We start from the raw sequence: 23,788 nt of genomic DNA, 5'->3' as shown, positions 1-23,788 counted from the left end.
CAGTTTCAACAGGAGAGTTCATTGTAGGGATGTCCATGGACACGTGCCACTGACACACTCACAAACACACACACCAGAACACCACTCACTTATTTACACACTCGGGTATCTCCCCATGCAGGATGTCGCACAGGCTGATGCACATATCCATGGTACCACCCAGTGTCTGCCAAAGGCTTGTGTGGGGAATACCATGTTGGGAAGTGTATGATCATGCACTTTGGCTGAAGGAATGAAGCCATGGACTATTTTCTAAATGGGGAGCAAATTCAGAAATCACAGGTGCAAAGGGACTTGACAGTCTTCGTGCATTATTCCCCAAAAGTTAACTTGCAGGTGAGGAAGGCAAATGCAATGTTTACTTTTGTCTCAAAAGGACCAGAATATAAGATCAAGGACGTATTGCTGAGGCTTTATAAGTCATTGGTTGTCGTGGTTTCTCGTGCCCCACAAATGACCAGGAGACGCAGAAGATTCTTCAAGAAGGGTTAAACTTTAATTTGCAAATCAAAGACAGTCATTGAGCTAGTCGCCGATTGCCCCCCCCACCCCCCGATCCTTGGACACAGCATTTTTTATAGCAATCTCCTGGTTTAGTTGCATTAGCATATGCAATCGGTCTATAGTTTCACACCATATAGCGTATCACACCATCCGCCACTATTGTTTCTACCCATTGACTTAATCATGTTCTAATCTACATCTCTTAGCTACCTCCCATTAACACACCATTGTCTTTTACATTCTTAAGATTTCGTTCTCCTACAGAATTGGATACATGCATAGCAAATAGCAAGTTTCAAAACTGACTTACATAGTTTTGGTTATACAGCAAAATTTCAACTTTTATACTCCAATATATCCCCACTTTGAGACCCAGATCTCACACAGAGAAAAGACTAAGAGTCTGTGCACAAAAGCCCCAATAAACTCAAGCACTTATTCCCAAATCTCAGGTTAAACTATAATTTTCTGTGCCAAGACGTCAAAGTATTCTCTCCCTGTTACCCTGGACCGCTGAGCCAAAAACCTGTCCCTCTGTACCTGAGACAGGAAAAAAGACTCAGAAGCCCTTACAATCTACTCCCACATTGTCGTTTTGCTCTTGTTCATCCTGCAGGTGTTGTAGGCTGTAACGATACATTTTCGGTGTTTCTTTCTCCACTAAGCTTGCTTCAGTAATTGCCACGAGCATTGGAAACTGTTTGGTTGCAGCACGCACTACAAGAGATTTGAGACAAGGAAGAAAACAGCACAGCACAAGCGCACAGCTCAACAATATAATACTGACAGTTACTGCTATTTTAGTCAGCCATGCTCCCCATCCTCCGAATCTACTTTCCAACCAATCAAAGAACTGATGTTCAAATCCTGCATTCTGTTTAACCTCCATCCGCAGATTCTTTAATTTATTCATTGCTCTGGTGAAAGACCCTTCTGGGCTAGTATTGTTCGGTATGAAAGTGCAGCATTGTTCTCCAAACATTACACACACACACCCCTTTTCTGCCAAAAGCCAATCCAGTACCTGTCTGTGTTGCCACGCCACCCTGCTAGTTGTATCCAGCTGTTGCCCTAAGGCCTCCAGTGCATCGTCGGTGTAGTTGATGAATCTCTGTTGATTGTAGTATATATAGTTTATCCATTCAACATTTTTGCTTACCCCTATCACAGGTATGATAGCTTCCCAGTGAGCATCTCATGCGGTGTCAGGCATGTCACTCGATTAGTTTGCATGCGGTAACTCATCAATGCTAACGGTAAAGCATCGACCCAATTAAGTTTAGTGTCTGCACAAATTTTGTTTAGTTTGGCTTTCAGGGTTCCATTAATTCTCTCTATCATGCCCTGCGACTGAGGGTGGTATACACATCCAAATCTTTGCTTTATCCTCAGCGCCTGTAGTACCAATTTGACCACTTTCTGGATAAAAGCTGAACCATTGTCTGAGCTAACTTCTGTAGGTATTCCAAACCTTGGGATCACTTCATTTGTCAGAAATTTTACCACTGTCTTAGCCCCTTGATCTCTTGAAGGTACAGCCTCCACCCATCTGCTAAATCGATCAATTACTACCAGCATGTATCTTTTCCCTCTCACTGTCTTTATCATGTCTACGTAATCGATCACTAGATGTTTAAATGGTCCTTCGGGTACAGGAATGTGACCTATTGGGGTTGTAATTCCCTTCCGAACATTATTCTGTGTGCATACCTCACACTGTGACAAGACAAAGTCCACTGAAGCCTGTAAATAAGGTGACCAAAAACCATCCTTCTTTATTTTCTTTAGCACTTCCCCCCTTGCACAATGGTCAATCCCATGCGCTTCTGAAATCAGAATCGTCAGTAGAGGGGTGGGCGCTACCAACAAACCGTCTTCCGTGCTCCACAAGCCTTCCAAGTTCTGCTTGGCCCCCCTTCGTCGCCACATTGTCTGTTCTGCCAAAGTTGCCTTACCTTGTATTTCAATTAGGTCCTCTACCACAGGTTCTGGAGGTAGGTTTACCTGGGGGGCAATGACAGCTGATGTACATCCAGACACTTTTCTGGCTGCCTCGTCCGCAGCTTGATTTCCCTTTGTTATTACATCATTTCCCTTTTTATGTGCCCGGCATTTTACTATAGCCAATGCTTTAGGTTTCATTATGGCTTTTATTAAGTCTAGAATTTGCTGACAATGTTGTATGGGATCTCTGCTACTTTTTTTTAAAACCTCTCTGCTTCCACACTGCCCCGAACAAATGGCATACTCCATGAGCATATGCCGAATCAGTATAGATGTCTACTTTCTCACCTTCCATCATTTCACACGCAGCTGTCAGGGCTTTGATTTCTGCTAGTTGGGCGGAACACGGTTGGGGACAGGACTCCATCCTAATAATCTTATAGCTCGACTCACCCTGCTGCACTACTGAGAACCCTGCATGATTTCCATCATAATCCCTATAACAAGAGCCATCTACGAACAGAACCTTTTTATCTGCATCCTCTAGTGGTTCTGACCGTAAATCTGCTCTCAATTTGGCAAATGCCATCGTCTTCCCTACACAATCATGGGGTTCTCCTTCATAGTCCAAAGGGACAAAATTGGCTATATTACTGGTAGTGCATCTCTGTATAGTTATGTCTGGAAATGTCAATAGCATCTGCTACGCTGCTATCCTGGCTGGCATCAGCACAAATTTCCCTCTTTCCAGCAATTCTGCTACTTTGTGGTGTGTGTACAGAGTCACAGGATAGCCCAGGGTTACCGATGATGCCTTTCCATATGCATAGTACAGCGCCGCCAATCCCTGATAACAGGGTGGATACCCCTGAGCCACCTCATCTAGTCTCGTACTGTAGTATGCTATCGGCTGCTTTGCTTTTCCTGTGCCTGTCTCCTGTGTTAGAACCGCTGTGACATAACCCTCCTGTCGGTTGGATACATAAAAACCTTCTCGTAGTCAGGCAAAGCTAATGCTGGTGCTGACTGCAATTCCTGCTTAATAGTATTGAAAGCTATCTCTGCCTCTCCATTCCACTGTAAGCCGTTCTTCAAATTTGTATGTCCTGCTTCTTTCATTATCTTTCTCAAAGGTGCCACAATCTCAGCATATTCTCCTATCCAATCTGAGCTGTACCCTGCCATTCCCAAAAACGTCATCATCTGCCCTACAGTCTGGGGTTTGGGGGCCTTAGTTATTGCCTCAATCTGATCTGGTGCTATCGCCTTCACTCCCTTGGATATTACCCTGCCTAAGTATTCCACTTGCTGCGTGCAAAATTGCAGTTTCTTTTTGGATACTTTATGTCCTCCGTGCGCCAGCTTCTCTAACAGAGTTATAGTGTCCTGCTCACACTGTTCCTCGCTGTGGGAGCAAATCAACAGGTCATCCACATACTGTAACAATGTACTTTCCAATGGTATGCCCTCTAGGTCTGCCTTCAACACCTGATTAAAAACATGTGGTGAATGTTTAAACCCTTGAGGCATTCTGGTATAGGTATACTGAGCACCTCTGTAAGTAAATGCAAACAAATACTGACACTGGTCGGCTAGAGGAATGCTGAAGAAAGCCGAACACAAATCAATCACTGAAAAGTAACTTGCTTCTGGTGGAACATTAGTCAAAAGCGTGTGTGGGTTGGGGACTACCGCTGGCCAGTCCTCTACCACATCATTTACCGCTCGCAAATCATGCACCAATCTCCACTTAGATTTATCTGCTTTTAAGACCAGCAGCAACGGGGTATTGCAATGGACTGTTTGTTCTTTTAAGCACTCCTATTTCAAGCAACCCCTGCACTGTCGATGCTATTCCCTCTTCTGCTTCTGGTCTTAGAGGGTATTGTGGTCTCCTGGGTGGAATTGCTCCCCTTTTCAGCCTTATTTCCACCGGACTAGCTGTTTTTATTTTCCCTACGTTCGTGTCATGCTGTGACCACAGAATAGACGGCAACTCATCTAACCTTTTATCTTTCTGCTGGTCTCTTTCCTTTCCCAGCAAGAGCAGGTGTGGTTGGGGAGTTATTTCGACCTCTCTCACTGTCCCTACCATATCTACACTTACCATTATTTTAATGCAATTGTTGTCTTCTGATATCTACACCTCTGGCGTGATTTTCCTCCACACTGTTACGGTTTCAGCACTCTTAACTAAAGGTCCTAAGTCTTTAGACTGATATCCCTTGTTTACCAACAATGTTACATGGGGCGCAGCCTCCGGTATCCTGTACCATTTTTCTAAAAAGGTGTTCCACTTAACTTGTAAAGCTGCCCCTTGCTTTCCAATTATCATAGCCTCCCCTTCCAGGTGCTGTTGGGTACATGTCTCCAGGTGCCTTCTCTCCTCTAACTCCCTGTTCTGAGTCTCGTCAAAAATCACTGTACAATGTAGCTCAGATTTGGGCATTACAGCCCTGGGTAATATAGCCTGCACGCCCTTTTTCCATTTTTCCCAGGTTTCCTGAATCTGATCTGCTATGTCTCCTATCCAAAAGACTTTAGCCTTCTTGTCTTCTCGCAATATCAATTGAGCCCCTGCTCTTTCCACACTCAGCCCATTTCTGGTGCGTTCTAATTTTAATTCCAGTTTCAATAAGGCATCTCTGCCTAACAAATTAATCGGAGTTCCTTTAAATACTAGCACCGGCAAAACAATTCCTTTATTTCCCATTCTCAACTGCACTGGAGCCGTGTACTGTGTCAACTGCGTTTTCCCCGAGAACCCTACCGTCTTAATAAACTTTCCTGACGTGGGAAGGTGAAGGGCATACTGTGGCTGTACACAAGTGTACGTGGCTCCAGTGTCTATCATCATTGGTGTCAGTTGCCCTTCTAACATAACCTGAACCATAGGTTCCTCCTCTGCCTCCCTCATTATCATTGGGTAATGTCCCTTCCCACTCGAGTTCTCGGGGCACCCCTAATACCTCGCATAGGGGTTCACAGGTCCGCTTGGGCCTGTGGGGGCTGGTCCTTGGCTAAACTTTAGTTCCCTTCTTATCGGTTCCTGCTGGTGTGTGACAGGCCATGGTGTAAACGGACAATCTCTTCTTATGTGACCTGGCTGATTACATCCCCAGCACAATCTCTCTACCTCTCTTTCCCCCTGTTTCCTCACTGGTCCCCTCTGCCCATAGCTCCTCTGTCCCCCTCCTTGGGACTTCCAGTCCTGTCTGGGCTGTTTGAATTTACTCTGTTCCTGATAGGGCATTTGTGGGAATGTTCCCCCAAAGACGATTATTGGCATGGGGTTTTCCAGCCCTTGTCTTACAGTATGATTAGTCCCTCCATATAGCAGTGCTTTGTCCAGTTCGATGGCTGTACTGAACTGGTGGTTGCTGGCAGCATCTTTTTGTTTTTCTTTTTTTCCTTCTTTTTGAGTTCTTTGAGCTGCATTTGTATTAACTTTCTTTGCACCTCTTCCTGCTGCTCAGCCAACCTTCGTTTGTCTTTCTGGTATTTCTCAGCCGCATGGACTATGTGGTCTCTAAATTCTTGTGGGGTCATTGACGTCAGCCCAACCACTTCCTCCAGTTTGGATTTTACTTGCGGAGGCATTGCATCCAAAATGCTATGTCGGAACAGTGTGGTGATAAATAAGCTATTTTCCACCTCTTGCTCAGTCTCCAGTCTCCACCTTTTCAACTGGTTTTCTACATAGGCTGCTGGGTTTTCAGTGTCTCCCAGTGGATCCCCCTTTAAGGCTTTGGGGTCCACTTTGGGTGGATAAAGCTTAATGAACCTCCAAATTTAATGAACTAATGGAAATGCCTGCCATACCCTCTGCCTCACTCTGTCAAACCCATCTCCATCAGTTCTCGGGTCGTTCGAGTTTACTATGCCAGCCATTTCCATTAGTTCGTTAAATTTGGAGGTTCCCATCAACCTTATCAATAGTGCCTTCAAATCTCCCATAGCCAATAATCGTCCCACCGTTTCTTCTTCAAAGGCTCTAATCCATTTCCCTGCTCCTTCATGTAGATTGGGCAGAGTGTTTTTCAGCCCTTCTAGGTCCTGGGATCCCCAAGGGATATACTGCACTTGTCCTGATCCTTTAACTAACAATGGCATCATTCTTCCTCCTTCTTCCCACCTGCCCTGGCTCTCCTCCTCACCTGACTTCCCATCTGTCTCAGGGTATGTCTTTACTGCCTCCCACACAAATGTCTCCGGGGTCCTCTTCTTCCCTCGGTCTTCCTGTGGAGTCCTTCCTTTCTGTCTTGATTCAATACTTGGTTGGCCCCTGGAGTATTTTTCGCATCTCCTCTGGCAATCCCCTCTCAGTAACTTATCTGGCTCTCTCTCTACTTCCGCAAGTCGCTCCCCGACCGCCTGCTTCTGCTCTTCTAGGCTTCCACCTCCTACCTCTTCCCCACAAATTCTCACATCCTCTCTCTCTCCACTTAACTCTTGCTCCTCCAATGAGTCACCTTCTCTTTCTTCCTGTCCGTGTCTGTACACCTGTGGCAGGGACTCCTCATGATCCTTACTCGTGCTTGATTCCCTTCTCTCTTGTGTTTCTCCAAGACTCTCATCTCCTATCTTTTTTCCACTTCTTCTTGAATGCCTCATCTATTCCTGCCCTGATGAGCCACTTTCTTTTCTAGTCTGTTTATTTCTATAGTATAACCGATACTCCTCATACTCCTTTTCCTCTCTCAAGTATTTCATCCGTTCAATCTCTTCTTTCATTTCCCTCTTTGCCTGTTCCACCTTTATCCTTTCTGCCTGTATCTCCTTCCATATCGCCGCTTTTTCCTTCTTGTATTGTCTTTTTTCCTCCTTATTATCCCAAACTTGTACTTCTCCCTGCATGTTTACTGTTCCCGTCAGCAGGGGGCACTGCTTAGGGGTTCCTTCCTCATTATAGGGAGGGGGTTTTTCTGTTTCTATCACTTCCGGGGACGGATCTGAAGCCAGCTTCTCACTGTACCTTCCTCTCTCTCTAACAGGCTGTTTCTCCAGCACCTTAGTGTCTTCCTCGCTTGTAATCAATATTCTACCTTTGCTCCTCAGCCTTTCTCCCTCCGTTCTGAAGAGTTTTAGCACTTCCATTTCTCGTTCTTTTTTTTTGCCCTCTTCTTAGATTTATCTTTTGGTTTGTAATTTTTAATTAGTCCCTCCATTTCTTCGCACAAACTTACATCAAACGTTCCTTCTCTTGGCCACTTTGTGACCAGGTTTTTGGTTCTTTTTTCCCATTTTTCTGAAGTTTTTGTGATCTCATATTTATTTACCGGATTTTTTTTTGCTCAGAATCTCTACTGCCATTCCTTTACCTGTCATGTTGTTCTCTCTTTTTAAGGTATTTCAGAGATTCACAATTCGTTTACTGGATAATATTATTTACTCTAATTCTATGCCTAGTCTATCATCTATCTACCAGCGCTTTAAACTATATATTGGACTGTCCTTGTTTCCTATTCTGTTCTGCCCATACAGACCTCTATTCAGAGCGGTATCCACAGAACTTTTCTCTTTGCACCTCGTCTATTCAGACCCAGGGATTTTCTCTATTTTTCCTTTCCCTGCCCGTTCAGCCCTTCGTTTCATACGAAGCGGTATCCACAGGGATTTACCAACACCACGTGGAATTTTTCTTAACTTTTTATTAACTTATTTGTACTTACCCTCACTGCAGTGTTCTTGATCAATCCTCTGAGCCTCCTGTTAACCCCCAATTCTGCCAGATTCTTTGGACCGGACAGACACTTCGGCAGTGGTTCCATACTTCTGAGACTCCAAGACCTCCCCAAAGCCAACAGAATTCTTAGTCTAAATTGTCGCAAAAAGCGCTTACCTTTTGTTTGGGTGCACCCTTAATTCTGTTAGCCTTGTGGGGGTCCCTAGAGGACTGGGAAGCGTCCCCAATCTGCCGTTTCCTTTCCACGGGTCTCTTTCCGGTCCTGCCGCGATCACCAATTTTTTCGTGGTTTCTCGTGCCCCACAAATGACCAGGAGACGCAGAAGATTCTTCAAGAAGGGTTAAACTTTAATTTGCAATCAAAGCTGAGACAGTCATTGAGCTAGTCGCTGATTGCACCCCCCCCCCCCCCCCCCCCCCCCCCCCGATCCTTTGGACACAGCATTTTTTATAGCAATCTCCTGGTCCAGGTTGTATTAGCATATCCAATCGGTCTATAGTTGCGTATCACACGTACATCCGCCACTATTGTTTCTACCCATTGACTTAATCATGTTCTAATCTACATCTCTTAGCTACCTTCCATTAACACACCATTGTCTTCTACATTCTTAAGATTTCGTTCTCCTACAGAATTGGATACATGCATAGCAAATAGCAAGTTTCAAAACTGACTACATAGTTTTGGTTACACAGCAAAATTTCAACTTTTATACTCCAATATGGTCAGAGCTGCATTTGGAGTAACGTGAGCAGTTTTAGGCCTCTTAATTAAGAAAAGAAATTGGAGAGCCTCTGGAAGAGGCTCACGAGAATGATCCCAGGAATGAAAATGTTAATGTATGGGGGTGTTTGATGGCTCTGGACCTGTACTTGCCAGAATTTAGAAAAATGAGGAGGATCTCATTGAAACCTACTAAATATTGAAAGGCCTAGATAGAGTCAATGTTTCCTATAGTGGGGGAGTCAAGGGCCAGAGGGCACACCTCAGAAAAGAGAGATTGTAGTGGTGTGCTACACGCAGCACTAAGATAACGACACTGAAGTCGGTAAACTGCAGTCCAAAGATAAAGTTTATTTCAACTTCACAGTCTTGCTTTAAACTCTCCCCTCTCCCGCCGGATGCCTCGAGAGGCACGTACTGACACCGCCTCAGACTTTCTCCCTTTGTGCGGACCTAGCCTTTGTGCCTGCACGCTGGCTAATTGTCAGCCGGTTCGAGTGTGCTAGTAATTGGGTCGCCACATAACCCCCCCCCCCCCCCAGAACCGGCGATACAACCCCCAATGTCCACAGTTTGGGCCGGACCCTGTTTGGGAGGTCGGCCTCTGCACCGCGGTGCCGGAAACTCGACCGGTTGCGCCAAGTCCACGTGGGCCGGTTTGAGTCGGTCCACTATGAAAACCTCCTCTCTCCCCCCAACGTCCAGCACGAACGTGGACCCGTTGTTCCTGAGCACCGTAAACAGCCCCTCGTAGGGCCGTTGCCAGCGGTGGCCAATGCCCACCCCCTCCGTACAAACACAAACTTACAGTTCTGCAGGTCTTTGGGTACGCAGGTCGGGTGCTGCCCATGCTGCGAAGTGGGTATGGGGGCCAGGGCACCGAGCCTCTTGCGCAGTCTGCCCAGGACTGCTGCGGGTTCGTCCTCTTGCCCCCTTGGGGCTGGTATGAACTCCCCGGGATGACCACGGGTGTGCTGTACAGCAACTCGGCCGACGAGGTGTGCAGATCCTCTTTGGGCGCCGTGCGGATGCCGAGTAGGACCCAGAGAAGCTCGTCCGCCCAGTTAGCTCCTCGCAGGCGGGCCATGAGAGCCGACTTCAGGTGGCGGTGGAAACGCTCCACCAGTCCGTTCGACTGTGGGTGGTAGGCAGTGGTGTGGTGCAGCTGAGTCCCCAACAGGCTGGCCATCGCTAACCACAGGCTGGAGGTGAACTGGGCGCCTCTGTCGGAGGTAATGTGGGCCAGTAACACCAAAGCGGGACACCCAGTTGGCGATCAGTGCCCGGAGCGCAAGATTCAGAGGTGGTGTCGGTGAGCGGGACCACCTCTGGCCATCTTGTGAACCGGTCTACGATAGTCAGGAGGTGCGCGCTCCTCGCGACACTAGCAGGGGGCCCACGATATCCACATGAATGTGGTCGAAACGCCGGTGGGTGGGGTGGAACTGCTGCGCAGGGCCTTGGTGTGTCGCTGCACCTTGGCCGTCTGGCAGTGCATACACGTTCTGGCCCAGTCACGGACCTGCTTGCGGAGTCCGTGCCAAACGAACCTGCTGGAGACCATCCGGACGGTAGTGCGGATGGAGGGGGTGCGCCAAGTTATGAATGGAGTCGAAAACACGTCGCCGCCAAGGTGGTGGGACGACGGGACGGGGCTGGCCGGTGGCGACGTCACAGAGTAGGGTCCTCTCACCTGGGCCTACGGGGAGGTCCTGGAGCTGCAAACCGGAGACTGCGACCCCGACGTGATGCCTCGAGAGGCACGTACTGACACCCGCCTCAGGCTTTCTCCCTTTGTTGCGGACCTAGCCTTTGTGCCTGCACGCTGGCTAATTGTCAGCCGGTTCGAGTGTGCTAGTAATTGGGTCGCCACAAGATGTCCATTTAGGACAGAGATGAGAAAGCAGTTGGTAGTGAATCTGTTATTAAATACAGTACAAACAATGCTTTTCACTGTGATAAATAAGTTAATCTGAATTAAGCTATGCACGCAGACACACTGTAACCATGTCTTTCAAGTATAAATAAAAAGCACTCACACTCACTCACACACACGCACTCGCACTCGCACTCGCACTCGCACTCGCACTCGCACACGCACACGCACACGCACACGCACACGCACACGTCAGGACAGGAGCAGGAAGATCTGCATCAAGCCCAGTGTCAAATTCAACTAAACTTTACTAAATGCACAGCCAGTGAACAACCAATCCCCTCCTCTCTCCAGTTGCCTCATGTCAACCCCTCCCACTGGGATCAGATCCAGTTGCCGCAGAACAGAGAGAGCTTCCTAGTTTAACCCTTTTAATTTGTGGCAGAGCCATGTGACAAGGTTCAGATGGGTGGGCCACAGACACATGAGAAGTGTGTTAGGGAGCGTCATCTGACGGAGACACAAAAATATTTCGCATCAGATTTATGGCTGTTTTTTTAATGTATTTATAGAACTATGAGAGGAATGTAATAAAACCAGAAAACAAGTGTTAAGGAAAAACTTCTTCTCCCAGAGAGTTGTGGGGGTGTGGAATGCACTGCCTCGGAAGGTAGTGGAGGCCAATTCTCTGGATGCTTTCAAGAAGGAGCTAGATAGGTATGGGGGGAATCAAGGGATATGGGGACAAGGCAGGAACCGGGTATTGATAGGAATTGATCAGCCATGATCTCAAAATGGCGGTGCAGGCTCGAAGGGCCGAATGGTCTACTTCTGCACCTATTGTCTATTGTCTATTGTCTGTTGTAAAACAGTCCCTCCACCTCTAAGTTCACCTTGTCAGGCTTGATTACCTTGTCAACAGACAGAGCCTACACGTCACCAACTTACACCTGACGTCTGATGTCGGGCTTGATCCTGACATCAGCACTGTGTGTGTGTGTCCCTTCTCCCTGTGACCGCATAGGTTTCCCACGGGTGCTCCCAGTTCCCTCCCACATCCCAACGATGTTCAAATTTCAAAGAAAATGTATTATCAAAGTGTATGTACCACCTTGTCATCATATACCTTAAGATTGATTTTCTTGTAGACATTTACTGGAAAATAAAGAAATACGATAGGATTTGTGTAAAGCTACACAGTACATAAACAAAGACTGACAAACAACAATGAGAAAAAGACATGAGTTAGAGACAGAGAGTTATAGAAACAGGCCATTTGGGCCATCAAGTCTATGCCAAACAATTTAAGTTACCTACTCCCATCAACCTGCACCCAAAACATGAATCTGGACTAGCGTGTCTATATTAAGGTGAAGTTTAATGTTTGGTGCACAAGTGCAGGAATCCTAAAAGTTAATTTTCAGGTTGAGTCTGTGGTGAGGAAGACAAATGCAATGTTAGCATTCATTTCAAGAGGGCTAGAATATAAGAGCAAGGATGTAATGTTGAGGGTTTATAAAGCACTGGTGAGGCCTCACTCGGAGTATTGTGAGCAGTTTTGGGCCCCTTATCTAAGAAAGGATGTGCTAACAAAGGAGAGGTTTCAAAGGAGGTTCATGAAAATGATTCCGGGATTGAAAGCTTGTCATATCAGGGGCGTTTAATGGCCCTGCGCCTTTACTCACCGCAATTCTAAAGAATGAGGGCTGGCCTCATTGAAAACCTATCAAATGGTGAAAGACCTTGATAGAGTGGATGTGGAGAGAATGTTTCCTATGATGGGAGAGTCTGACCAGAGGACACAGCCTCAGAATAGAGGGGTGTCCTTTTATAATGATGAAGAGGAACTTCTTTAGCCGGGGGGGGGGGGGGGTGAATTTGTGGAATTCGTGACGCAGGCGGCTGTGGAAGCTAAGTCACTGGGTACATTTAAGGCAGAGTTTGATAGACTCTTGATTAGTCAGGGAATGAAGGGATACGGGAAAAAGGCAGGAGATTGGGGCTGAGAGGGAAGTGCAGTAATCATGATGCTAATGGCAGAGCAGATTGGATGGGCTGAATGGCTTATTGTTAAATTTATTGAAAGGCTTAGACACAGTGGACATGGGGGAGTCTAGCACCAGGGAGCACAGCTTCCGAATAAAAGGATCTACCTTTAGAACAGGGATGAGTAGCAACTTCTTTAGCAGAGGGGGGTGAACCTGTGGAACTCATTACCACAGATTCCTACGGAGGTGAAATCTTTGAGTATACTTAAAGCGGAGGTTGATAGGTTGTCGTTAATAAGAGCATCAAAGGTTATGGGGAGAAGGCAGGAGGGTGGAGTAATCTCGATGGGCAGAATGGCCTAACTCTGCTCCTATGTCTTGTGGCCTTCAGTTAAGTGTTCTTCATTAACATTCAGGAGCTCCGTCAGTTGATTTATAACTGTGGGATAGAAGCCGCCTTGGAGCCTGGAGGGTGGTATGTTCTTTCGAGTGTTTCTACGCACCTTCTGCCCAATGGGAGGGGGTGGAGAGAGAATGTCCTGGGTGGTGGGGTGGGGGGGTCTTCATTATGCCGGCAGTGAGGAGTGCAGACAGAATCCCTGGAGGTGAGGTTGGTTTCCATGTTGGCTAGACTCTCAATTCAGCTCACGACCTGAATGCAAAAGAAACAGCCACAATCAGAGACAAGTCCTCGAGTCACAGAGGACTACAGCATCACGCTAATGTGCTCTCCAGTTATTCCCGATGTTCGGCCCATATCGTTCCGTGCGTGCGCGTGCTTGTGTGACCTCTGACCTTTAGGCCCTGCTCTCCCCAGGTTGCCTTGCCGCCTGGTGCTTTCCTTGCTTCATGTGTAAGACGGCTGACGAATTTGGAGAGTGCCTCTGCCTCCCACTGCTGGAGCTGTGCTGTAACGGCTTTGGCTACGTCTCGACTGCAATTCCTCCGATCTCCCTCGTCATGCGATCGGCCACCCATGAGCGCTACAACATCCAGGTAAGATCGAAGGTCCTGGCAAGGCACGATCCCAGGCCAAATTTTCAGAGTTGGGATAACCCCACCCATACCATCACCACTTTCCTGTCACTCATGGCCACGTTTCACCCTGTGTTCAGTTGTTCTCTCTCTGTCTGTCACTCTCTCTTTTGCTCACGCCCTCTCTCCCTCGCTCTCTCTCTCTCTCTCTCTCTCTCTCTCTCTCTCTCTCTCTCTCTCTCTCTCTCTCTGTCTCCCCCCCTTTTCCAACCCCCATCTCTGTCCCCTTTCTCTCTCTCTCTCTCTGCCTGTATCACATTCTGTCTGTCTTTCTCTGCCTGTGTGTCTCTCTCCTGTTCTGTACCACCAAATGCAGTTCTGGCTGCAGCACTACAGGAAGGAAGTGATAGAAACAGAGAGAACACAGAGGAGACTCACTCAATCTGTACGGAGGACCGTAGTTATAAGGAGAGATTGGATTTCCTGGAGAGTTTGGCTACAATTGTGTTTTTCTCCCTGAGGGGTGAATTTGTAGAGCTTTCTGAAATTGGGAGGGACCTAGATAGGATAGATAGTCAAAGTCTTTTTGATCTAGGACACAGAGTCTAGAACTAGAATACACAGCGTAAGGAAATGTAGAGAAGGTTTGACTCAAACACAGAGCAGCAGAGGTGATTTAGTGGTGAGTGATGAAGTTAATAATAAACAGCAAAGTAACAAGCAATGAGGGGACACAAAACAAGATAGAACAGATACTTTCTTTTTACAATATTTTTATTCAGAAGAAAAAACAAGATTTACAGAGTGCAACACATAGATACATCTCAACATAAATTATGTACATTCATATATTGTAATAAAATTGATCAAAATGTTATAGCATATCACATAAAGGTATACCGCTCTGTAATCAAAAATTTAAAGATAGGTCATACATCATAAAAGAAGTTTTTTATATAAAAAAGTCAACCCCCTACCAACTACCAAAGAAAAAAGCTGATGGATGATAATGGGTAATTAGAAAAAAAACATATTCGCTTAAGAAGAGAAGATAGAAATATACATAAAAGTCTGTGCACTGTTAAACTTTATAAATTGGAAAAGTAATTTAGGAAAGGTCCCCAGATATCATAAAAAGATTGTTTCGAATTTAAGACTGAGCAGCGGATCTTTTCTAAATTTAAATAAGACATAATATCACGTAGCCATTGAAGATGTGTAGGAGGGGTAGACTCCTTCCACTTAAGCAAGATTGCTCTCCTTGCTAAAAGAGAGGTAAAAACTAAAACCTGTAGGTTAGGAGTATTTAAAGTTATATCTTCATTTGCAATAATACCAAACAAGGCAGTAAAGGGGATTTGGGTCAAATTGGACCCTAAAAAGTTGTGAAAAGGTATGGAATACTTCCCGCCAAAACTTTTCAATTTTAGGGCAAAACCAAAACATATGAATTAAAGAGGCATCAGCAGAGTTGCATTTATTACAAAGAGGAGAAACGTTCAGATAAAAACTGGACAGCTCCAGTTTAGAAATGTAAGCTCTATGAACCACTTTAAATTGTAGAAGAGAATGACGAGCACAGAAAGATGATTTATTAACCCATTTAAGAATTTTATTCCATCTTTCATCAGAAATCTGACAATTTAGGTCATTCTCCCAAGCTCTTTTTATTTTATCTAAAAAGTCTTGTCTAGAATCAATCAACAAGTTATAGATACCGGTAATAGAACCATTAACAAAAAGTTTTAAATTTAAAAGATCGTCCAGTAAATTTTTATCAGGACCTATAAGAAAAGTAGTTAATTGGAAATGTAAGAAATCTCTAATTTGAAGGTATCTGTAAAAATATGTTTTTGGCAGTGCAAATTTAATTGACAATTAGTCAAATGAAGCAAGAGTTCCTGAGATAAACAGGTCCCAAAAACACTTAATACCTAGTTCATCCCAATCCTTAAAGACATTGTCAGTCATGGAAGGAATAAAAAAATAATTAAGGAGAATGGGAGATGATAATGAAAAATTCACTAAACCAAAAAATTTTCTAAATTGAGACCAGATCCTTAAAGTTTGCTTAGCAATTATGTTATGTTGTTTTATTTGCTGAAAAAGAAGAGTATGATCCAAGAAGAGAGACAATAGAGGAATTTTTTACAGAATTAACTTCTAAGGAGACCCATGATGGGCAATCTTTATGATAAATGTAATAGGACCAAAAAGTAATATTCCTTATATTGGCAGCCCAATAATAAAACCTAAAATTGGGTAGGGCTAATCCACCAATCTCTTTATTTCTTTGTAGGTAAACTTTACTTAAAAGAGCTTGTTTATTATTCCAAATATAAGATTCATTGGGTTAAATTAATTTACATGTCTCCTACCGCTCAGGTTATTACTAACTCTCAAATTTCTAAGCCCTTTAAATTACAGCGGGGAACTAGACAAGGTTGCCCTCTTAGTCCTTTACTTTTTGCTTTAGCTATAGAACCCTTAGCAAAAGCATTTCGAGAATCTAAGGACATTTCTGGTATACTAAGGGAAGGTATGACTCATAAGATTTCGTTACATGCTGATGATATTTTACTTTTTATCTCTAACACTGAAACTTCTTTACCTTTAGTTCTTTCTTTAATTTCCCAGTTTAGTTTTTTTTCAGGATATAAGCTGAACTTACATAAAAGTGAGCTATTTCCTTTAAATGACCTAATGTCATCAAATGCCAAATTTACGTTCCATGTTGTTACAAGTCAATTTACATATCTAGGTGTAACAATTACTAAAAACTTCAAGAATTTATTTAAAGATAACTTAAAACCCTTATTGAATTATGTGAAAAAGACACTTTTTAAATGGTCTCCTCTTTCTTTATCCCTAATTGGCTGAATTAATTTGATTAAAATGAAGATTCTTCCTAAATTTTTATATCTTTTTCAGGCTTTACCTATTTTTATTCCTAAGACCTACTTTGATTCTTTAGATTCAATTTTAACATCTTATATTTGGAATAATAAACAAGCTTGTTTAAGTAAAGTTTACCTACAAAGAGAGAACAGATACTTAACATGATGAGGCAACAAGGTAACAGAAAGCTAGTAGCAACTGGCTGGTTCAATGGGTGAAGAAGGGCTGTGAATGAGAGCTGGGTTTAAATAGGCTGCAGGTGACGAGTTAGAAATGAGTGGCAGGTGATCCCTGTTAGCTGTGTGGAGACTGGAAGGTGCCTGGTTGTGCAGGCCTGGGTTCATTGTCAAAGTGAAGACATTTAAGTGAAGACAATAAGTGTACCATTTTGGATACTGTTGGTGGGGACGACCTACCAGGGATAAGTTGCAGTGGTTGTGTCTCTGGCACCGAGACTGGACCCTCAGCTCAGAAGGGAAGGAGGGAAAAGAGGAGAGCAGTAGTGATAGGGGATTCAGTAATTAGGGGGACAGATAGGAGGTTCTGTGGAAGAGATCGAGAAACCCAAATGGTCTGTTGCCTCCCTGGTGCCAGGGTCCGCGATATCTCGGATCAAGTTCTCAGTATTCTCAAGAGGGAGGGTGAGCAGCCAGATGTCGTGGTCCATGTAGGGACCAATGATGTGGGTAGGAAGAGTGAGGAGGTACTGAAAGGTGAGTTTAGGGAGCTAGGTGCCAAGTTAAAGGACAGGACCTCCAGGATAGCAATCTCAGGATTACTACCAGTGCCACATGCAGGTGGGTTTAGAAATAGTAAGATAGTGCAGATCAACACGTGGCTGAAGACATGGTGCAGGAGGGAGGGCTTCAGATTTATAGATAATTGGGCAGTTTTCCAGGGAAGGTGGGACCTGTTCCTGTTAGGTTGAAAGGAAAGGTTAGAAGTTTGAGAGAGCCATGATATTCAAGGGATATTGGAAACTTGGTTAGGAAAAAGACAGATATCTACAATAAATATAGGCAGCATGGAGTAAATGAGGTGCTCGAGGAATATAAAGAATGTAAGAAGAATCTTAAGAAATAAATTAGAAAAGCTAAAAGAAGATACGAGGTTGCTTTGGCAAGTGAGGTGTCTATATGGACGTCAGTAAAGAAGTTGGCAAGGTTCCGCATGGAAGGTTAGTTAGGAAGGTTCAGTCGTTAGGTATTAATATTGAAGTAGTAAAATGGATTCAACAGTGGCTGGATGGGAGATGCCAGAGAGTAGTGGTGGATAACTTTGTCAAGTTGGAGGCTGGTGACTAGTGGTGTGCCTCAGGGAATAGTACTGGGTCCAATGTTGTTTGTCATATACATTAATGATCTGGATGATGGGGTGGTAAATTGGATTAGTAAGTATGCAGATGATACTAAGGTAGGTGGCATTGTGGATAATGAAGTAGATTTTCAAAGTTTGCAGAGAGATTTAGGCCAGTTAGAAGAGTGGGCTGAACGATGGCAGATGGAGTTTAATGCTGATAAGTGTGAGGTGCTACATTTTGGTAGGAATAATCCAAAAAGGACATACATGGTAAATGGTAGGGCATTGAAGAATGCAGTAGAACAGAGTGATCTAGGAATAATGGTGCATAGTTCCCTGAAGGTGGAATCTCATGTGGACAGGGTGGTGAAGAAAGCTTTTGGTATACTGGCCTTTATAAATCAGAGCATTGAGTATAAGAGTTGGGATGTAATGTTAAAATTGTACAAGGCATTGGTTAGGCCAAATTTCGAGTATTGTGTACAGTTCTGGTCACAATTATAGGAAAGATGTCAACAAAATAGAGTACAGAGAAGATTTATCAGAATGTTACCTGGGTTTCAGCACTTAAGTTACAGAGAAAGGTTGAATAGGTTAGGTCTTTATTCTTTGGAGCGTAGAAAATTGAGAGGGTCTTGATAGAGGTATTTAAAATAATGAGGGGGATAGATCGAGTTGACATGGATAGGCTTTTTCCATTGAGGGTAGGGAAGATTCAAACAAGAGGATATGAGTTGAGAGTTAGGGGGCAAAAGTTTAAGGGTAACATGAGGGGGGATTTCTTTACTCAGAGAGTGGTAGCTGTGTGGAAGAAGCTTCCAGTAGAAGTGGTAGAGGCAGGTTCGGTATTGTCATTTAAAGTAAAATATGGACAGGAAAGGAATGGAGGGTTATGGACTGAGTGCGGGTCAGTGGGACTAGGTGAGAGTAAGCGTCAGCATGGACTAGAAGGGCCGAGATGGCCTGTTTCCGTGCTGTAATTGTTATATGGTTATTTAAAGGAGATCTGAGGGGTAAATTTTCCATACCGAGGTCGGTGAATATCTGGAACGAAAAGTGAGGACAGAAACAATGGTAGTGTTTTAAAGGTGAACACAAGAGATTCTACAGATGCTGCTAATCCTGATTGAAATCCAGAAGGCTGGAAATCCAGTCCTGAGAAAGGGTCTGGGCCATATCCACTACTACTTGTAGGATTTTCCATTCAAGGGGGTTGGTGTTTCCATACAAAGCTGTATTGGTTTCACTACACATCTATAGAAGTTCGTCAAAGTTTAAGATGTCATGCCGAAACTTCTCAAACGTCTGTCATTTATCTGGTGGCTTTTAAAGCTGCAGCTAACATCCTAACTTTTACCCTCATCGACACTTTATTAAGTTGCTTCTGTCCCTAATGAAGTGGCCACTGAGTGTACGTTCATGTTCTTTTGTAGCTGCAGCCCATCCACTTCAAGGTTCCAATGTTGTGCATCCAAAGATTTTCTTCTGCACACCACTGTTGTAACTCAAGATTCAAGTTTGTTTAATGTCACTTCCAGTATACAAGTGTAAAGGAGAACAAAACAACTGTCCAGATCTGATGACACTCAAAAGAAATTACACATGAATAAAAAATTGCAATAAATATAAATATATAAGATAGCTTATATACATTGATTGGATGTCCATAAAGTGATAATAGGTGCAGGAGAATCTATATAAAAACAATATAGTGTGGTGGGGTGGGTTGGTGAGTGGAGGTGTTGATCACTTGCTGCTTGGGGGTAGTAACCACCTTTGAGTCCAATGGTCCCAGTGTGGCTGCCACATAGGGATTGGGACAAATAGTCCATGAGCAGGTGGGTGGGATCCTTCACATTGTCACTGGCCCTTTACTGGCACCTTTCTGTAAATAGATATACATCTTTGATAGTGGGCAGGCTGGTGATGCGTTGGGCAGTTTTGACTACCTGTTGGAGGCCACAGTGTGGTTTCCATACCAGGCACAGATTATGCACCCTGCTGAGCATCTGCAGAACGGCGTGGGTATGGATGTGCAAAGTCCAGCTCCCTTCAGCCTCCCCAGAATGTAGAGGTATTGAGCTTTTCCTGATTGTGTTCTGGGACTATGAGAGGTCATCTGAGTTCCTGTCACCTTCCCGTCAGCTTGAACCAGTCTGGCCATTCTCCTCTGACCTCGCTCATTAACAAGCTGTTTTCACCCACAAAACTGCCGCTCACTGGGTGCTCTTATTTTTTTGTTTTTCACACCATTCTCTGTTGTGTGTGAAAATTCCCTGGAGATCAGCAGTTTCTGAAGACTCAAACCACCCTGTACGACACCAGCAATCATCCTACAGTCAAAGTCACTTAGATCACACTTCTGATGTTTGGTCTGAACAAAGCTGAATCTCTTGACCCTGTCCGCATGCTTTTATGCATTAAGTTGCTGTCGCATGATTGGTAGATTGGATATTTGCATTATCTGCAGGTGTACCTCATAAGGTAGCCACTGGGTGTATATTTAATATCCCAGCCTATGAAGGTGACAATGTCATACAGTATACTTCCTTCAACACCCCCATACAGCTGCTTCGCAGACAAGAATGTGGGGAGAACGGCTGGTGGTGGGTTTGGACTGAAGGGCCAGCTGAAAGGGGTGATACCATTCAATGTGGGCAACTTGCCAAAGGTCAGACACTGACGAATCGTTCTGTCTCTTCACTCAGGGATCCATCTGCAATGACTGCTGCATTATGTACTGGTGCCTCTCGTGCGGCTGGTGTCAAATCGCCAGGGAGATAAAGCAACGCAAGCAGCAAGTGACCGTAATCAACGCCACCACCTCCATGTTGCCTCACCCGACCTACGTGCCCCAGCCTATGTACGCAGCCCAGCCTTCCAATCAGGTGGCCCCTCAGTACCCACAGTAAAGCTGCGTGTTTGGGCTGAGAAAATGATCTATGCAGAGCAATAGAAGTTTGAAATAATGTTTATTGGATTGCACTCTCCCTGTCAGACACTGACCAGTGTCTCTCAGGAGATATCTGTACACTGACCGTTGTCTCTCAGTCCCTCTCTCTCAGGGGATATCTGTACACTGACCGGTGTCTCTCAGTCCCTCTCTCTCAGGGGATATCTGTACACTGACTGGTGTCTCTCAGTCCCTCTCTCTCAGGATATATGTACACTGACTGTTGTCTCTCAGTCCCTCTCTCTCAGGGAGATATCTGTACACTGACCATTGTCTCTCAGTCCCTCTCTCTCAGGATATCTGTTCACTGACTGTTGTGTCTCAGTCCCTCTCTCTCAGGAGATATCTGTACACTGACCGGTGTCTCTCAGTCCCTCTCTCTCAGGAGATATCGATACACTGACCGTTGTCTCTCAGTCCCTCTCTCTCAGGGGGATATCTGTACACTGACCGGTGTCTCTCAGTCCCTCTCTCTCAGGATATCTGTACACTGACCATTGTCTCTCAGTCCCTCTCTCTCAGGATATCTATACACTGACCGGTGTCTCTCAGTCCCTCTCTCTCTCGGGGAGATCTGTTCACTGACTGTTGTGTCTCAGTCCCTCTCTCTCAGGAGATATCTGTACACTGACCGGTGTCTCTCAGTCCCTCTCTCTCAGGATATATGTACACTGACCATTGTCTCTCAGTCCCTCTCTCTCAGGGGGATATCTGTACACTGACCGGTGTCTCTCAGTCCCTCTCTCTCTCGGGGAGATCTGTTCACTGACAGTTGTGTCTCAGTCCCTCTCTCTCAGGAGATATCTGTACACTGACCGGTGTCTCTCAGTCCCTCTCTCTCAGGATATATGTACACTGACCATTGTCTCTCAGTCCCTCTCTCTCAGGGGGATATCTGTACACTGACCATTGTCTCTCAGTCCCTCTCTCTCAGGATATCTGTTCACTGACTGTTGTGTCTCAGTCCCTCTCTCTCAGGAGATATCTGTACACTGACCGGCGTCTCTCAGTCCCTCTCTCTCAGGGGATATCTGTACACTGACCGGTGTCTCTCAGTCCCTCTCTCTCAGGGAGATATCTGTACACTGACTGGTGTCTCTCAGTCCCTCTCTCTCAGGGGATATCTGTACACTGACTGGTGTCTCTCAGTCCCTCTCTCTCAGGGGGATATCTGTACACTGACCGGTGTCTCTCAGTCCCTCTCTCTCTCGGGGAGATCTGTATTTGTGTATTTGATTGTAAAAGTGAACTCTGATTAGTTAGAGTCCGCTGTATTGCAAAGAACTCTCCCAGCTTCAAATTGGCTATCTACGTGAATCCTCTACCCCAACGTGCGTTGGGCAGAACAAAATCTCGATCTCGCTGCAGGAGAGTCCGAAACATTTGGAGGGTAGAACCCACACACACAGGCACTTGATCACTCCCATACAGTCACCCAGACACACAGAGACGCAGATGACACACACATAGTGCATATACATACATATATATTCTCCTCCATTACGTCATGTTTAAGTTTGGAGAAAATTAGAAGTCGGACATTTGATACATCTTTTAAATTTGAGCAAACGTGGCAACCTTTTATTCAATATTTTCATATGATCTAATTCTTTTTACTTTCTCGGTTAATCTTTTTTTACTTCACCGCAAAGTTTTAGATTTGACCAGAAGGATTTTTCCATTTTTTAAAATTATATCCTCAAAATGGACCGCCCAGTTCCTTTTTCTTTGTTTTAGGTTAGTTTAGTGGGTTTTTTCTCTCTCTCATAATAGAAGTTTTTGAGTCTTTTTTTCTATAAGTTGTTAAGAGGAGTTGTGGTACTTTTTTTTCTTTATATTAGCTTATTACTATACTATATATGATTGTGACAGTGTATATTTCTTGTACTATTTTTGAAATATGTATTTGAGATAACTTCTCCTCTGACTTGTATTTATCCTTATTCTTTTAAATCAATAAAAAAAGATTGAAAATAAACACTGCATCTTATTGGACTAGGGAACCACTCAGTCGTCTTATAACAGAATCAGAATCAGGCTGAAATTTTCCTGACATACATTGTGAAATTTGTTGTTTTGCGGCAGCAGTACAGTGCAATGCATAAAATACACTACAAATTACAATAAAAATATATATTGAAAAAATAGTAGTGCAAAAAGAGAACAAAAATACTGAGGTAGTACTCCTGGGTTCATTGCTCGGAAATTTGATGGCCGAGGGGAAGAAGCTGTGACGAACTTTTTTTCCTCACAGTTAGAGTCTGCGAGCAATGACCTTGAGCCTGGTGGTATGTGCTTTCAGGTTTTTGTATCTTCTATGGGATGGGAAGGGGGGAAAAGTGAAAAGAGACAAGAAAATAATTCCTTGCATAACAATGACAGCCCCTGTGCCGTTATAAACTCACACCCCTGCAGTCTTTGGGATCTTGGCGTTGTGTCTGAGATAGGAGAGTGGTGGAAGGTGTAACACCGAACATTAGTATCTGTGGTTTCATAAGGGAAGATGTGGTTGAAAAGTGAGGAACTGAGATAGATGTCTTCTATATTCGAAAGTCTGTGCGCTTGCAATTCTACAACCAGCGCCTGGAGAAGGCCTCATTCTGGAATTGGTTCCACTAGTTCTGCACTACTTGCAAAGGGAGTGTGAGAGCTTCCATTTCCTGAGACCATGACGGGATGGTAGATAGGCTCGCGACTGGAAGGTTATGCACATTGTGTAGGCAGAAGGAACTGGTCTGGTGGAGCGTTTTAATTTACTCGTTTAACTACTAATTTCATTCCGTCAGCCGTTCATGAAAGAGTCAAACGAGAGTTTGAGAGGGAGATTCTCAACTTGGAGTTTTGCCTGAGCTGTGTCATGAAGGATATGCCCCAGAGACAGACAGAACATAGAACACGACAGCATGGTAGTGGGCTTTTTGGCCCATTATTGATCGATTGA

At 44.6% G+C, this 23,788-nt stretch overlaps 1 protein-coding gene across 1 annotated transcript in view; it reads left to right on the top strand.

Annotated features, from left to right (window-relative positions):
- LOC140729298 (cornifelin homolog) overlaps positions 1–22,825 on the top strand; it is a 43,108-nt gene extending 20,283 nt beyond the window's left edge. Inside the window, exons 3-4 of the mRNA XM_073048904.1 lie at positions 13,540–13,718; positions 20,603–22,825. Of these exons, the coding sequence (XP_072905005.1) occupies positions 13,540–13,718; positions 20,603–20,806 (383 nt within the window). The 3' untranslated portion in view covers positions 20,807–22,825. The remainder of the gene's footprint in view (positions 1–13,539; positions 13,719–20,602) is intronic.
- The last annotated feature ends 963 nt before the right edge of the window (positions 22,826–23,788 follow it).

This window comes from Hemitrygon akajei, chromosome 6 (genome assembly GCF_048418815.1).
Source record: "Hemitrygon akajei chromosome 6, sHemAka1.3, whole genome shotgun sequence".
In the NCBI taxonomy this organism is placed as follows: Eukaryota; Metazoa; Chordata; class Chondrichthyes; order Myliobatiformes; family Dasyatidae; genus Hemitrygon; species Hemitrygon akajei.
This window is presented reverse-complemented; position numbering and strand designations above follow the sequence as displayed.